The sequence below is a fragment of the Triturus cristatus genome, chromosome 4_1 (assembly GCF_964204655.1).
Source record: "Triturus cristatus chromosome 4_1, aTriCri1.1, whole genome shotgun sequence".
Lineage (NCBI taxonomy): Eukaryota > Metazoa > Chordata > Amphibia > Caudata > Salamandridae > Triturus > Triturus cristatus.
The window spans coordinates 566,834,224-566,851,342 of NC_140585.1; the positions used below are offsets into that span (position 1 = coordinate 566,834,224).

General features: G+C 38.0%; 1 protein-coding gene across 8 annotated transcripts in view; it reads right to left on the reverse strand.

Moving 5' to 3' along the window:
- Nucleotides 1–7,979: 7,979 nt before the first annotated feature.
- CACNA2D1 (calcium voltage-gated channel auxiliary subunit alpha2delta 1) overlaps nucleotides 7,980–17,119 on the reverse strand; it is a 1,735,709-nt gene continuing 1,726,569 nt past the window's right edge. For all 8 annotated transcript variants that reach the window (XM_085652892.1, XM_085652894.1, XM_085652893.1 and 5 more), the window contains one exon: nucleotides 7,980–9,199. In XM_085652892.1, the coding sequence (XP_085509018.1) occupies nucleotides 9,083–9,199 (117 nt within the window). In that variant the 3' untranslated portion in view covers nucleotides 7,980–9,082. The remainder of the gene's footprint in view (nucleotides 9,200–17,119) is intronic.

Genomic DNA, 17,119 nt, shown 5'->3' on the forward strand with positions numbered 1-17,119 from the left:
AAGTAGTATGCTTAAAGTTGTTCCCGGTGCTATTTATAATTACCATTGACCTCTCACTTCATTGGAACAAAGAGCGTATGCTCTATGACATGAAAACTAATCAAAAGGCCTCAAGCTCCAGTAGCAGGTGGTCTTGGATGTCCCTGCAGTGATGTCCCCTAACCCAGCTGGGAGACTGTCAGGCCTTAGCTTGCAGCTCTGGTCATAGGTAGAAGGCTTGCAGAGCTTACCCTCTTCACAGAGCCAGTGTGGCTGCTTGACAGCTCACGAATTTGGGGGCCTCAAGCTCCCCTTCTAATAGACCATTTCCAGACAGGTCTGAGTCTTTGAGGTTTGTGTGAGTTTTGAAGTGCTCTCTCCTCTCCTCTGCTGTGCCCTTCTTCCGAAAAGCGGTCTGTCACAGCAGGAGCTACTCCAAATCTGATAACTCCACAATGCAGGCCATCAGAGTGACTAGAGGTTCACACCTAGATGTCAGCCACAGTAATATGTGTATCAAAAGGTTACCCCAGGGCCTCAGCCTTACTCCTTAGAGTCCCTTATCTGACCTATCTCCATCCTGAGATGTGCCCAGGTCCATTTCCAGTGACCTCTTTCCGAATCCAATAACACCCTTCGAAGTGTGCTGGAGACCTTGGCTGCCCTTCCTCTGGCTTGTTTCCCACCCAGCTCACAGGAATGCAGCAATCCACAAATCTGTCTGGGGGTGGCTCTACCTCATTCTCCTCCAGTCGCCCCTGCACCTCTGAAATGGAAACCAGAATCTTCCATGCAATGCACCATTCACAGGCACACATACACCCAGCACAATAATACAACACACATATACAGCACAGCAGTACATACTAACTTGATATAGGTCAAGGTGAGTTAACCACACAACAGCAGGTCTTCCATGAGTGAGCCTGAAGGCCTCTCTTCAGTGACACAGGTTAAAAACCCTGTTTACTTCTATTGATCACTACACAGTATGGTGCCTCCACCTCTCCCATGCTGCTTAACTCCTAGCAAAGGCAGTACCCTTTCACCACTATGAGGGTGGAGCTTTCGGGCCCCTCTTGGGCCACCAAGACGGCAGTCCATGAGACAGGTCTATGTCATGGTGCACATGCATGATCTGTGTTCGCCCATGACGACCGAAATTCAGCACCAGTGATCTAGACATCATTACAGCTGGGGCGTTCAAGGCGGGGTTATACGTCCGTCACCTCACGAGAGACTTTGCCAAATACACATCTTACATGTATAAAAATCACTTCTTGTCTCTTTGTGCCTGCTTCCATTTGACATAGTTTCACACAAAACTAAGTGATTCAATTTAGCAGATTTGGTATGAATGTTTGCATGGTTCAACACTATTCTGTGCCCTTTGCATAGATACTATAGACTGGTGATGCACTCCCATCAAAATGTGCAGCAAAATAGTTTGATATTTATTGCTGCAATTTGAGCTGCTTTATGCTTTGCTCCATGTTAGCGCCTATGCAAATGTGTATTAAATCCGAATGCAATATCCATGTTGTTCTCTATTTTCCCTCCCACCTCAAAATATATTGATGCACATTTTTATAGTTATGAATAGTGTGTCCCAAGGATGCAAAATACATCCACTTAAGCTTGTAAAAGTTAATATTTATTTTTTTGTGCGTAGCTATAGATGAGTGGTTTAGTAGGGGTGTTATTGGCCCTGATGCAAGGAAGGAAAATAACCTGTATAACATTTAGTTGGATAGTGACAAACAGCCTCAAATGCAGCAGAATGTACCTCTGGGACACCTACGCCACATAGCCACTGCAAGTATTATAATAATGATACCTGTGAAGCAGCTATAGTAAACATATGTATGACGTTAAAATTAATTCTGGGATTACCTCATTAAATTGTTGGGATATCTTTTTTTGACAAAATTAACATGGCAAAATCCTATTCATGATTCAGACAGTCAAAATAATGTTCCACTACCGTGGACGTTACCCTATATCAATTAAGAATACATATTCTCCCTCTATTAAAGGGGTATTGTCTTGGCGCAACCTGTTCCACATTTGAACATTTTCTACAGGATATGTCTGATAGGCTCTCCTCATTCGCTTTCTTTAGTCTTTTTAAGGATACAATCCACTGTGTATAAATCTTAACTCAAACGTAAGTGTCAAACAATTGACTATAATGGGTCTAAGAAGATGGTCTGAACTGCTGTCTAAATGTTCTGTAATTGCCCATGGAAGTGTAACAACAAAGCAATGTATTTGCAAATTGTCAGTGAGTACTATTTCGTAAATAAACATTATTAACAGCTGCTACTTCAAAACAGTTTAACAAAAGCTAATACAAACATGCTACTGATAAAATATTTTATTTGAACCACACAAACTATCTTAAAGAATACAACCACTGTTTTAGATTTAAATGATAAACCTTTATTCTGAATATACTGTTTTTGCACAAGAAATCACAACATTTTCTACAATTATAAACATTTTAATAGCATATTGTATAAAGTTTTACAAAAACTTTTTCAGGCTTCTTGAGATCAATAAAAGTGTCAAGCAAATACAGTAAAAGGGATAAAAGACCCATTGGCCAATATACTACTAATGGGTATTTTGAGTGAGAACACTGAGCTATCCATCCGAAATTGCTCTGACTTGTGAGCCCAGCACTCTCAAGCTAAAATCAGTAGCAGCCGGTGGTGGGAGTTCTGCCGGGTGCTTACGTGGGTCAGGGGAGGGGCAGGGTGGGGGGTAGAAAACTATTAATTATGGCTGATTACAGGTAAGTAAACAGATAAATAAATAAAATGAATTTCGTTGTGCGCGCTGCATTGCATTTGCCGAGGTAGCGTGCACAACGAAATTAGTTTTATTTATTTATATGTTTACTTACCTATAATTGGCTGTAATCCGTAGTTTACTACCCCCCACCCTGCCCCTCCCCCACCCCACGTCAGCGCCCGGCAGCACTCCCACCACTGGCTGCTACTGGCTAAAATACATTTTTGCAGGTTTGATCGGAAATTTAGAAGGCATCTACACAAAACAGTATCCCTTTTGCTTATGTGAGCCTAGTGAGATATTGTTTACAATAAGATATTCCCAGCTTCAATTAACAGTAATGCATATACCATGGCTGATGAGGGAGGAACATGTTTGTTTCCAAGCTGAAAATGTCCTCATAATCCTGAACACCCATTGTCTCAAACTTGTTGCATTCCTTTGGAAAGTATACATTCATAATCCAATTAGTGTATTCAGCATTATATATTATATAACAAATATGACAATAATAATATAAACATTTTTATAGGAGACAAAAATAAGGTTTACTTTTGTACATACATATGCCAACCTTTTTGTAAAATTATCTTACAATAACAATGGGCAGCACAACAGTTGATTAGATACTAAAAGTAATAAAAATGGAGGTCTGTTAGCTATTTATTTTAGAAGATGGAGATTAAGATGGTAAGTGTGATTAGCATATCAAAGAATAGGTTCATGTTCCAATTCTTTCCATGGTACCCCATAACTGTAAACAGTTGGTTTGACCTCAAAAACTCATTTGGACTCAAGTTTCCATTTTTTGACTTCAGCTAGAATGACTAAAATGTATTTGTTTCCTCTTATCTCACAAGAGGATGAATCCAGATTTTGCTAACTAAAAATTATCAAAAACAATTACATGCTATACTTTAGTATTTTCCTGACTATTGAGCAGTGGGGTCCTGTTTAATTAAGAGCTCATCTTAGTCACCCCATTCTCCTAAATCCTTCTATGCTGTTTAGCAAATGAACATTCCACTAATGTTACTACAAGTCTGTTTTGATTAATATGATAGTACAAAGCTGTCAATGTACACAGTTGATTAGTCAGGGAGAATGGTAGATGGTTAGTTAACAGAAATTTGAGAACTATCCGGCAAAAATAACCCCTAGGTTATCAAGGCCACTTAAAAGGGATACTGCTTCTTTCAACCCATTAAGGCCAGTTGCAATGTAAATAAAAGTAAAGATTGTAGGAAACCTTACACATGGAGGCAACACTGTATTTGTCCAGTTAAGCACAAACACATTAAGAACCTGAAAACATTCATATCTAAATATTAAACATATAAGACAGAATAGATGTTCAGTGTGACCTGTGAAAAATGACATGCTAAAGAACTATACAAATGTGGACCACTTTTTCGGTTTTGGCAGTAATGCTGGTTGTTAAAATTAAACAGGAGCACAGTAGTACATTCATACAAAATAGATATTAAGCACCCTAGGGTGCTTCACTTGTTAGATCACTGCAGTGACTAGAAATTCATGAGTATTTTTAGCACAGCAAGAAATCGGAAAATAAGAAATACATATATCCATGTTCTACAAAAGTGAGCTACACATTTTAATTTGATTTGTACATGTATACCTCGTGGCATCTACAAATATCTTTACTGCAGGAAACAATGATTTGTTTTCAGACAGAGCCCATGCGAATGGTCAATTTGAATGGACTAGAGTAGATAGATTAATTTCTGTATAATGAACCAGAGATCTTGGGAAACAGTTGTTCCATTGTTGAAACTTCTAGCTAATTGTGTATGAGTGCTTTCTATAGCCTTGTATTAATAAAATGAGTAACCTTTATGAGATTATTTTTTGTTTCTGCTCTACAAAAATTTGTTGTGGTGTAATATCCTGAAGAACTGCACTGATTCACCACAGAGCTGAGTGCCTGTTTTCTGGCCTTTGAGAAATTTCAATTTCACACATATAACTTGGAAATTCTCTGGGTTTGAATGAACTTTAGACAGCATGATTCAGAAATAGAGAGGTCAATCCTTGCTCCCTAGTTCCGATGTGTGCTCTCTGCATTTCATGCATTACTTTGTAGAAATTCCAAGCTATATGTATTAACTTTAGATACCTCAAATGCATAAAAACTGGTCGCGGCTCAGTGCTTGCCAATGTAGCTCTTCATGATACAGACCATGGAGTGTACAAGTAAAAATGTGTCATGTGAGAGCGTGGTCATTAAAGATTATTTGTTATCAAAGGTGGTCATTATGGGTTCTAATATTTTGTCTCAAATAGCACTCAATAAAATGTTATAATAAAATGGTAAATTATGAAATATTTTCCTTTATTTCAAATTGTTTTTCCACAAAAGATTTTTCTTTCTATCAGGAGAACAAATTAGACTATTCCCCAATGGTCAATAAGCACAATTTTGAAAAAAAGGTAATTGGTAAAGCAAAGGTAAATGAAAAGCAAGCAATCTGTTTGTCTTTAAAAATGAGTGAATCATTGTATTCTATAGAACTGTTTTAATAACAGCCCCAACAAAAGGCACTTAGAATAACTTATAGAATGAGAGGATCTGGAAGGGGAACTATTCCAGAATACAATATAACAAAAAGTAAGGCTCGCTCAGTAAGGGTCTTTCACTAAAGACATTTTGCTTGAAATAGAGGCTGGGCCAGGTGTTTTAAATTGTCTAAATCTGTTTGCTAGGCAGATCAAAGTAACATTCTCATTCATGTCTCATTTAAGACATGATAATTGTTTGATGGATTCAATGGCAGCAGCTGGCTGTTGAGTTTATAAACTCCCTGTGTTAAAAAGAAATGTGGGCATTACCTTTTTTGGAGAGGATTTACAACTGGAAAAATAAAATGATGTGGTGTATGAAAGAGTAATGAAAGGAAAAACATGATGAAAAGAAAACAGAGTGAAACAGAAGGACATAGACTGGAAACACTTTAAAGGAGGAGCACAGAATGAAAATCATTAAACAGACTTTATATTCTAAATGACTGAACTGTGTGTTATTATTTGTTTATTTATCATTTAGGTAGTAGGGAGACAGGTATTGTAGAACAGCCTCATTTTGTAAAAAAGAGAAAAGAGGGATAGGGTTAGAGACAAATCACCTAGTGATGTTAAATTGAATTAAAATCACAAGTGATGTCACAATCTATAGGAAAGGACTAAGAGGATGGAGGTTGCTTATAACGTATGGAGTGAGATAATTATAAGGGGTAAAAAGTCTACCAGTAAACAAGATATGTAAGTATACAGTAACATTGATGCTTAGTCATCAAAAAATGTGATATTGAAGAACCAGGCACTCGATGCCGTCCACTAGCTTTCCATCAGTACTAGGAAGAACAGACAGAAGTGTACAACTAATTAAAAATGACTGCTATAAAAATCCAATTGTTTTTGCACTACAAGAGTCAATGGGTTGTAAGCCTTAACTGTCAATTGGTCATAAGTATTTAATAGTGTACTATAAATTTAATGAAAACACTCTTGCACCATTTGTGAGACATTGTTTGCTTTTCATTTATTTTACTTAGGCAAGGTGAACTACTTTGCCATAATAGATTAACTTTCTAAACCTATCATTTTAATAAATAATTACAACATAGTTATTTCATTTAACGATATGTTAAAAATTCAGCGAGAACCATGTTTGATCTAGTATGAAACATATGAGAAATACAGGATCATTTACACTATTCACAGTAGTATGAAGCAAAGAAACGTCATTAGCTACATATTGTTAAGATCTTTATTGGATCTCATGTGTATGATAAGAAACAAGGCTAGCTGTATTGTCTGATCTGCCATTGTACAGTCAGTGAGCACATGATCAGGAAAAAATAACAAAAGCCAAGCATCATCTACTACTCATGGATGAGGCTATGATTTCTGAAGTCAGACACCCAAAAGGGGCCTATTGCACTTTATGAAATGAGCCAGTTTTAAGGCTAGATTTGGGACACATAGTTGTTTAAGGATATTCAGTCCCACATCTCCACACACCAAGGTAATGCCATTCAACCAATTGGGATACCTCTAGTGTGATTACCACTCTGATTATATGTAATGGAATTCAAGCAAGTTTTCACAAAATAATTGAGGAAATATACTTACTAATATAGTGGCGGAGCAGGGAGAGGTAGATAATGCATACGTGACTAGAGAGGCTTATATTTATATGTTGACTGCACATCACAATTAGAATGGGATACTCAGAACTGAATTGCAAGTACATACATACTTGTGCGGTTAAAGATCTTCATCACCCATACCAATCTGATGTACCATCGCATGGTAGTGTTACATTTATAGTTTCTCAAATTACCACATATACTTAAAGGCAGTTGAAACAGACCACAATACAGAGTAGTAGAACCCACAACTGAGTTTCTTTTTTACCTATGCATTTGTAACCCATATTTGGAAAACCTGTACAAATTAACCATGGGTTAAAAAAGCATGTTTGATGGCAGTCAGTAGATACTGCTACACAGATTATCTAGGCCACCGTGCCATTGTTTTCACTATATTTCCATGTTACAGCCATGCATACCCATTGTTGTATACATATCAAGATTTTACATGTTGCAAACAACTAGTGAACAATATGCTACCATATAAGCATTTGCATATTGTAGCTGCTTGAAAAAAAAGGTTATAGCCAAAGTTCCATAAATGTAGGCGTTGGTTCTCAGTAATACTGCCTTTTTTATTTACCAATCTTTATGGACGAAAAGACCCATTGTTTTTCTCGTACTATTATACACTCCAATTTATTCTATTGCACTAGTTTGATTACAAACAACATTTGTTTCACCATACAGTGTCAACATGCATTCAGATATCTTCACAAAGGCCCTTATTTGTCCTGATTTTTTTAAAGGAGCAAACAAACTGCAATTTAGCAAATGTAGGCATTTTATATTTTCTAGCAGCAACAAAATCATCTGTATATTGTAAAGTTTTTTTTTTTTTTTGATTTTGAAAGACATTGCTGTGCTTGTTAAGTCTCTCATTTGGGAATTGTCTTCCTTCCAACATTATTTTAATTCATTGGATTGTATATACTTTTATAATCTTAAAACAACTGCACACACAAGCTTTCAGCTGAGACAAGGCGAAACTGTAAAAATAATATTCCATAATAGTCCTTTTCAACACAAAAATAGGGGAAGCCAACTAATTTTGGGCTTTACATTGCACAGTATATTCAGAGCATTGTTTAACAAGATAAGCTTTTGAATCGCATCATTTTGCAACTCTTTGTTTCTGCACACAACAAAAGCTTCACCCAGATAACATATGGATATACTATACTCTACAGTCAAATCAACGGAACACACTTTTAAAAAGAGAAAATAGCAGCAGCAGCAGCATGCAAAATACTCTTGGTAAGTCAAGTCATATAGCCACAAAAATACATTTTATTTTTATTCACATATTCTTAAAAGATTTGGCTAGCTTTACCGCATGTAACCACACTGCAGCGATGGGGGTGGCATCAGGTCAGACAGATTTTTACAAAGGAACCAACTTTTATTCAGAGTGTAGGTTCCTTAAATCAGCAATCACTTAAGCACCTATAAAGTATAAACACAATTTTATCTGATTATGTTTTTGAATAGATAGGAGCTGCAGAAACCTGTCTGGCCACCCGTTTAATTTCATTTGGCTGATTAAGCCACTGATCATAAGGCATTTTAGTCATGGTGAAGTTATGTAGAAGACTAGCCAATATTTACACTTGATCACAAGTTTGATATTTTTGACAAACTGAAGTAGTCTGCATTTTTCAATATACCACCACATTTAAAGCATGAAAACTATTTGATGCAGTGCGACTAATCCAACATAATGCAGTTTCTACTAATGGACACATAAAAGAATGTGGTATAGCCACAACCAAATCTCAAATTCAAAATAAATAAGACAAATCATACAGAGGCCATCATAAGGGGAGCCCTTTCACATGAATTAGTTGAAGATGCAACACAATTATCTCAAAATATTAATTGAAGTAAACATAATATTGTTTGCTGATGGCATACTTTAGATTATGCAGCATTCACAAAAGTTGTCTTTAGTGTGTCTGTCCATCTAGCATGCAGCCGCTGTGGGTGCCTTTACGAGTTTTTCGTCCAGTCATATCACATTGTGGGCAGTATCATTCAGCTACAGTCTTAAACAACTGGCCCTTCATTCAAACATCCAGCACTAATATTTTGGCAAGGTCTTGAGAAGAGCTATGCAAATTTTGGTATTTTCAAGGTCATAATGGGCAAAGTCTGCTGCCAGATAAGAGCCAAAGTAAGACAAGTTGGATTCCTATCACAGACCACCATGATGGGTTTAGACCAGAGACTCCTCCACAGTCAGAGTCATCTTCCTGTTGATGAAGAAAACAACAACTGGTTAACAACACTTTTTTAGCTGCAGGAAGTAGGATATATTTAGCCATCACATGCTTTTAACAATTATTTAGAGTTATTTATATGGTGTTCATCCTCCAACTGAGCATGAAAGCATGTTGTAAAGCGGTTAGATTATAATGATCTCTCCGTAAACTATTTGATCACAATTGTAAGTGTATATAGAAAACACAGTTTGGAAGAACATTAAAGAGAGGATCTTAAGACAGCAGCAGATCAAACACAATTCTGAAATTGAACAAACTGTTATCACCCAAATTTTTAACATTCGTAGTTTTAAGTTGCAAAGTAAACAATATGAAATTTGGAACTATGTTAATATATACAAGCATTTCCAAAAACAGACCAGATTTTAAACTAAAAAAAATGTGTAGCACATGTCACAGTAGTTTCCCGAGGAAAGTATCCTAGTTAAGCACTTACAAGATTATTGTAAAAGTAAAATGATACTTAAGAGGCCTATTGTTGATCTTCTACATTAAAATGAGTTGTGTGTGCTTCCTCTACCTGCAACCTTATATTCTAACCAATCAATGAATATTATTGGAACTTGTCAGAACCATTATATTTCAATACACATGCATAATTCTGAAAAAGATGAAAATCATTGAAAGTACTTTTATACTACAATTATGTTTAGATTACTTAACCAGTATATGCTTTGTGGTATCATTGCTTTTAAACACCATAATTGAGAGAGAGAGCACATCAAAATGTAAATATACATTTACCCTGTTGCTACAGGAATACATTAAAGCGTTATGACTGCACATACATTTATTTTCAGTTCAGTATTCATGGGAAAGTGAATTTGACAGCCTTACTACTTTATCAGGACATGTGCAATAGTTCTAAATACTACATTGATCAAATATCTTGTTCCACAAAAGATAAGTATTGGCAAGTGCACGAAAAGGACTCTTTTTGCATGTTCACCCCATTTTGTTTCGACTGATGCTGCTTTTTATTTTTATCTGTACTGAAACTCTGCTAAGTAGGCCTCAGTGCATAAGCTCTGACCCCTAAACATGTTGAAATAAGCTAGACTCCAAATTAGCATATTTAGATTACCTCTAACGCCCTAGTATATTGTACCAAATGCAGCTCTGACCTGTAAGTTAAATGTCTTTAGTGGACTACAGCACATATTGTACCCTCAGTAAAATGACGAAGCAATACATAATTGCAGGCCTACAACTAGTAACTTGGGAGCATATGTATCAAATACCGCATTGCGATTCTCAAATAGCGATTTTTAGGGAATCGCTATTTGAGAATCGCAAAACGGGAGGTAATAAAAAATTTGCAAATATTTTGCGATTCCTTGGCATTCCTTAATTGCGATGAGCAAATTGCGAATCGCAATTAAGGAATACCTTCCCATTCGTTCCTCTGGGCTACGAGGCCCATAGGAATGAATGGGAAGACATTCTCAGTTTGCAATTAGAGAATTGCAAAATGAGAATGCAATTTCAAGGGTCCCAGGGTGTCAAAAGGACACCCTGTTGCACCCCTGAAATATGTATGTGTGCACATGTGGTGCATGTATGTGCACATGTATTTGTGCCACATGGCACTTTGAAAAATGCAAAAAGCGCATTTTTCAAAGAAATCGCAAATTACCACCAACTTGAAGTTGGAGGTAATTTGCGATTCCTTAAGGCCAAATCGCACATTTTCTGTGCTTCATACATTGCATTTAAGGAATCGCAATTTGCGGTTCCTTAAATGCAATTGCAAAATAGAGAATCGCAAATCTTGCGATTCTCCAATTTGCGATGCCGTTTTGGGATGATACATCCCAAAAGGCCTTTTCCTGATCGCAAATGGCCCGATTCTGAGAATCGGCCCATTTGCGAATGGGAAAAGGGCTGGATACATATGCCCCTCGGTCATGCAGGTAAGCTGCGAATCTGACCTGACAAAATAACCGTTTTTGACTGGCCAAACCCTGCTCTTACATATTAATAACTCATGCCTGAGTGGGCCTTAAATGACCATTAGGAAGGGTGTATGAATGTTAAACATGTCCTTACAGCGAAAATGCAAAAAGTTGCAGCAGGGTTAGCTGTTCTTCAGAAAGGTATTAGGATACTTTATTAAAGTTACTAAAGTTATCTCCACCTAGGGGCTTTTTAAAATATTTACTCAGATGCAATTCATTGGTAAAGTTGGATTTGTAACAAATATTTCACAAAATGTACTTTTAAAAAAGTTGTCTTTAACCTGCCTAAAGCCTCTAGATGTCTTTATTTCTCAGCTTCCAACTATTACCCAGGATCTGAATAACTCCTTAATGAAGTGTTTAGTGGCTTCCAGAGCTGTGACAAAAGCCTTGGGTGTGGAGAGAAGGAGAGTTTTCCTGCAGGATTTCCTTGGGGCTGTGCCTTGTCCCTTGCATATTTTCAAAGGATGCCTCCATTGTCACAGGCAGATGTAGCTCAAACCTAGTCCTGCTCCCTCTATTGTCCTTCTAGCCAGCCAAGCACCACTACCAGTTCCAGAGGAGCTGAAATTGACAGCAAAGCTTACGCATTTTTCCAAATCATCATACCGCATTAGAAATTTGAAATCATAAATGTAACACCTTGGGAATAAATTAGCTCAGTAATTCCTTCTATCAAGAAATGAATCAAATGTAAATAAAATTCATGGCTATTCAATTCAAACTTAGGGGAGGGTTTGCTCATTTCCATGGCCACAGTACTAGGGTCCGCAGTGGAGCTCTGCCCAAGGGAGGCAAACATTGCCAATATGTTAATTCTGAAAGGGTATATATGAGTTTGCAATACGGGATAGGAGTGTGCAGATTCACCTGTGCCATTGCATCATGCGCACATACACCTTTTGTGCTCTGGGCTACACTAGGAGGTTTGGAAGGCACAGTTTCCAGTATAACTCTGATTCATAAGAATGCCCTAAAATCTGACCTGTTACACCTCACTTTCCTATGCGGCATAATAGAACAGATGAAACACTAAACCAGCACATGTGTAATTAAGGTAGGGGACATATATTTCTCCTTTTTGTAAAATTGCATTAGATTTGGAGTAGAGATTAACATTCTCATCCGTTACAGGGGGTGGAATTGAGAATACACATCTATTCCATGATATTTAAGGACCCCTAAAAGTCCATACATATTAGAGCAATCTGATCTGTATCACTTATATGGGAGCATGAATCATGAAGTAACAGCAGACTTCACTAGCATCTTGGGACCCAATGCATGACAGACCAGTGAGACACAACTGCTGTTTTGTTCAGCTTAGAGGTAAGTGCTGAAATTGACAGCAAAGCTTACGCATTTTTCCAAATCATCATTGCACTTTCGAAATTTGAAATCATAAATGTAACTACTCTGGGAATTAAATTAGCTCAGTAATTCCTTCTATCAAGAAATGAATCAAATGTAAATACAATTCATGGCTATTCAATTCAAAATGTGGTTGTCAGAAAAAACCCCAGAATCTCTAAATAAGTATTTATTATACAAACAAATATAAATATGTTTTAGCATGGATGGCCCAAAATGAGATGCCAGATGAAAAAGAAACATGATTCATGATTGAAAGCACTGTACACAATACCCCTTCAATATACTAAATCAGATCAGACTGATAGCCAAGTCAACATGAGCAAACAGAAGAATACAAACAGCATTTTGAACGTGTGGCTGACAAATCCAATCCCAATACAGAGATGTGTTATTCAATTTGTAATTAGACATGGCATTATATGAACAACTGGCACATTGGGGCCAATTACAATATCGGGCGGTCAGACCGCCCACCGCTATTGCGGTGGTCAGGAGACAGCCCGACATGCAGTCGGTGGTCCGACCTGCCAATGATCTGACTGCTGTGGTGGTGGTTGGAAAGTAATTTTTCTACAGTGGCCCAGGAAAAGGGCCTCAGCACAAGCCGTTAGGAAAAAAAGAACTTTGTGCACATCCATGCACTGTGTGCCAGGCACCATGCGGTGCCTGGCACACAGTGCATGTATGTGTGGGGGCACTACATGCACCCCACGGCCACCTTTCAGCTGCCAAAGGGTACAGGAGCCCAACTTAGGGGCCTCAAAGTCTGTTTCTAACAGCCTTTTCATGGCGGTAAGACTGCCATGAAATGGCTGTCAGAAAGGGACACCTGAATCCCTATAGCAGTGTCTGCACAGGCACTGCTTCCATGTAAGGGATACGATTCAAGCCACCGCCACGACTGGACCCTAACGCCTATCGGAGGCGGCAGTCTTTCACCCCGACTTCTGTGGTCCAACCGTCTGCATTAAAATGATGAGGGAGTCGGAATAATGTCCTGACTGTCGGGTGTACTGCCACTGAAGGCCGATCGGTGGCAGTCCACCAGACATTGTAATCAGCCCAATAGTTTGTCAGAAACTATAAGGATTCACAGTGTGAGTTAGATATATTGTTTATGTGCATGTAAAATTAATTGCTTGCAAAGTACTAGGGATGTACATGTGCTGCCAATGTTATACCTAAATAAAGGGTTGGGCCACTCACTAATCAAATCACATTTAACAGGAGGATATAGGACTTTTTTATTTAACTTACTAAGGAACACCCTACAAAAATATTGAAAGCAGAGCGAAGGTGAAAAGTTTGATGAATATTTTGAAAAGGATATAATACACATAAATAACAGTAGTCACTTAGATATCAAATAAACAAAGCCAACTACCACAATCCTAAAATAGGACAAATAAATACACAAACCAACAGAACATGAAACGAACTATATTATCCACCTGATATAAACTAAATAACTAGAAATATTTGAGGAAAAAACATTGCACCAATCTGAAGACTAACATAAAATGTAAGATTATCCGGCGAATGCTCTTTAGAGCTATGCACACCATATTTCCAATGATGCATCATTTGGTAAACATAGTTAGGATAGACTATTTTAAAAGTTATGCACATTTAAAAGAGGCCCAAGTGAGAATGATGAAATGGTAACTTAAGAGTGAAAATCCTGAAGGCTGGCAGTCTTCAACAGAAGATAAACTTGAGTTACTTAGAATGAAATCAGTGTCGCTGAAAAAGAAAGCACTATAGCCCCGTTTCATGTATATCAATGTAAAGGTACAGGTATTCCTCCACCTGAACATAATTTTACATTTATTTCTGGTTATCAAAGTTGCTGGTAGTAGTCCTAGAAAGCTATGCCAGGCACAGGTTTCCAGGAGTGCTACTAGGGATGTCAGGTGATATGTCTCACTACATCCAACTCCTGTTATGTGGAGTTTTCTATAACCGATTTGTCCACACAGGGGGAAAGTGCCCTCCTTTGACAAATGAACATATATTCTTAAATCTGTGGGGAAAATATTGCTCCCTATAAAGAAAGCCATTATATTATACTACTTGAAAATCTGGTTATGATCTGCTCTCCCTCACATTATTGAAGGGGAGTTACTCCGGGGCATATTATCAAGCAGGTGTTAACATTATCGCAGCTTTAGCGACAGAAAAATGCAGCTAAAGCGGCGATAATGGGCTTGATAATATGCACTAGAGAATTCCAATAGAAGCCCATGTTGACACCAGAACATGGGCTTCTATTGGAATTCTTTGTGGCATATTATCAAGCCCATTATCGCCGCTTTAGCGGCAGTTTTCTGCCGCTAAAGCAGCGATAATTTTAACGCCCTTTCTTGATAATATGCCCCTCCATTTTTTGGCTGGAATAAATCTCCAACAATTTCCACGGTGGAAATAGGTCAGATCAATGTTTGTAAAATCCCACAAATATATACGATTGTGGGTATTCCTAAACTTTCAAGGCAAACCTCACCTTTGCATGCCCATTTCCCAACCCTTAAGTGAGACTTACTATTGTGGATTTCTCTAAACTCATGGTAGAGAAACGTGCACTCACATTAGATTTACACCAGCCAGGAATAGGTTTGTGAGCTCCATCAGTCGTAAATATCATAACTTTAGTCATCAATATACATTTTCATCCAAATTTAGCTTTGGCATATTTACAGAAAACAGGTCCAATTCACAAACACAAATGCAAAAACATAGACTGCCCTGTCCTCCTCTGCCTGAATATATTTTTATATTGATTTACAAACCACCAACATTCTACGAGTATGCCTGGAAAGCTACATCAGGAGCAGATTTACAGGTTTACGAGCAGAGAGCTCCAGAGGTGATAATGGCGCCTCCTATGCATATTCACATTTTTTCCTTTTCTTTGTACTGAAGTAAAATCTAGAACACCACTCCGTATTAGGACTACCTTGAACTACCTCTGTAATTGTGCTGGAGCAGATCCTACAACCATGAAATCCTTAATTTATTCAAAAATCACAAAATGCAGAAATGCGAGTACAAGGAATTAGTTTTAAACTCTTATTCGATAGGTTGTCAGGATTACATCATCTCAATTTTGCTGGGCACAGTTAAACTGAAATACTTAAGATTTAGACATCTTTATGTTGTATTTTAATGTGTATGTTTCTTTAAGTATTGCACAGTGTTGTCAGTGGCTTGCACTGTGTTATGTTTTGCTTGAGTTCCAAGTTCCAGCATGGAACGAGGGACGGATCTGGCCAGTGGTGGTGTCAGTTGTTAGTCACCCTGCAGCTGGATGGATGTACTGCCGTGCTGTCATCAATAAAGAAGATTAACTTATATTGATGTGTACCTGGATTTAATATTGGCGACGAGCGGAAAAATCTCTCATGTCAGTGAAGCACGGGAACTGAGAGTAACTGGATCCACGAAAAAAAAGGAAAGAAAGCGGATTTAAAAAAAAAAAAAAAAAGCGAAAGGAAGTCACAAGGGAAAGTATCGGAAGCGGTGTACAGAGGAAGTAAGGCGGCGTGGAAGTAGCATTTTGGACGCAAGGAGCGATGTGGAAGACGTATACTTAGAAATATTTTAAAAAAAATAAAGTTACCGTCATCTCGATGTTGGTGGAGCGAGGTAGAGAACGTTGACGGAAGAAGCGTTCTCCATTCGCGTTGTGGTGCAAGAAGGAGGAAGGCTCTGACGAACAGTGATCGTCATCACGCTGAACGCGCAAAGACGTGCGGAGCGTGAGGAATAAGCAGCGTTGCTTAGCAACGGAGAACAACAAAGAGCGGAGCAGGACGAAGTACGCGACGCGGATGATTAGCGTAACGTGTTCTGGGTTACAAGGAAGCAACGGCGATCTCGTATAAAGTGGAAAATAAGGAGTGAAGAGCTGGTTCAAGAAAAAAAGGTGGGAAGTACTCTGTTTCATTCAAAGTTTATCGTTTCGAACGCATGGTGAAGAGCTTTTTGTTTTTCTTGGCAAAAGAGAAGGAAAATAAGGAGATTTAGCAGCACATGTGTTTCGTGGCAAAAGGAAAGCAAGAAATAATTTTATAAAGAAGAAAAGAGAGGATCAGTTGAGGATATATATAGATATGTGTATTTATTAAAAAAAAAAACGCAAAGGAAAATTTCACATGAGGAGAATATAGAGGAAGGTGTGCGTTGTCCAAGCAAAGACAGAGGGTTTATTGGAGAAAGTAATATTGTTGCGCAGTCTGTGAAGCACACGTGTAGGAAGAGAGACTAGGACAGTAAAAGAAAAGGAAAAGGAAGACTAGTGTTCGAAGTGAAAAGAGAGAAATAAAGATGCAATTTGATCCTCCAGGAAAGTTCTTACAGAATAAGGGAGATCCACCTCTACCATGGACAAGGTGGAAAGAAGAGTTTCTGATGTACATGAAAGCGATTGACGGAGAGAGAATGGGTGCGGAGAGGAAAAAGAGTATCCTACTGCACTGTTTGGGTTCGGAAGGACAAGATGTTTTCAGAGCTTTACCACAAGTGACACCTCAAGTAGGGGAAGAGAATATTAATGTTT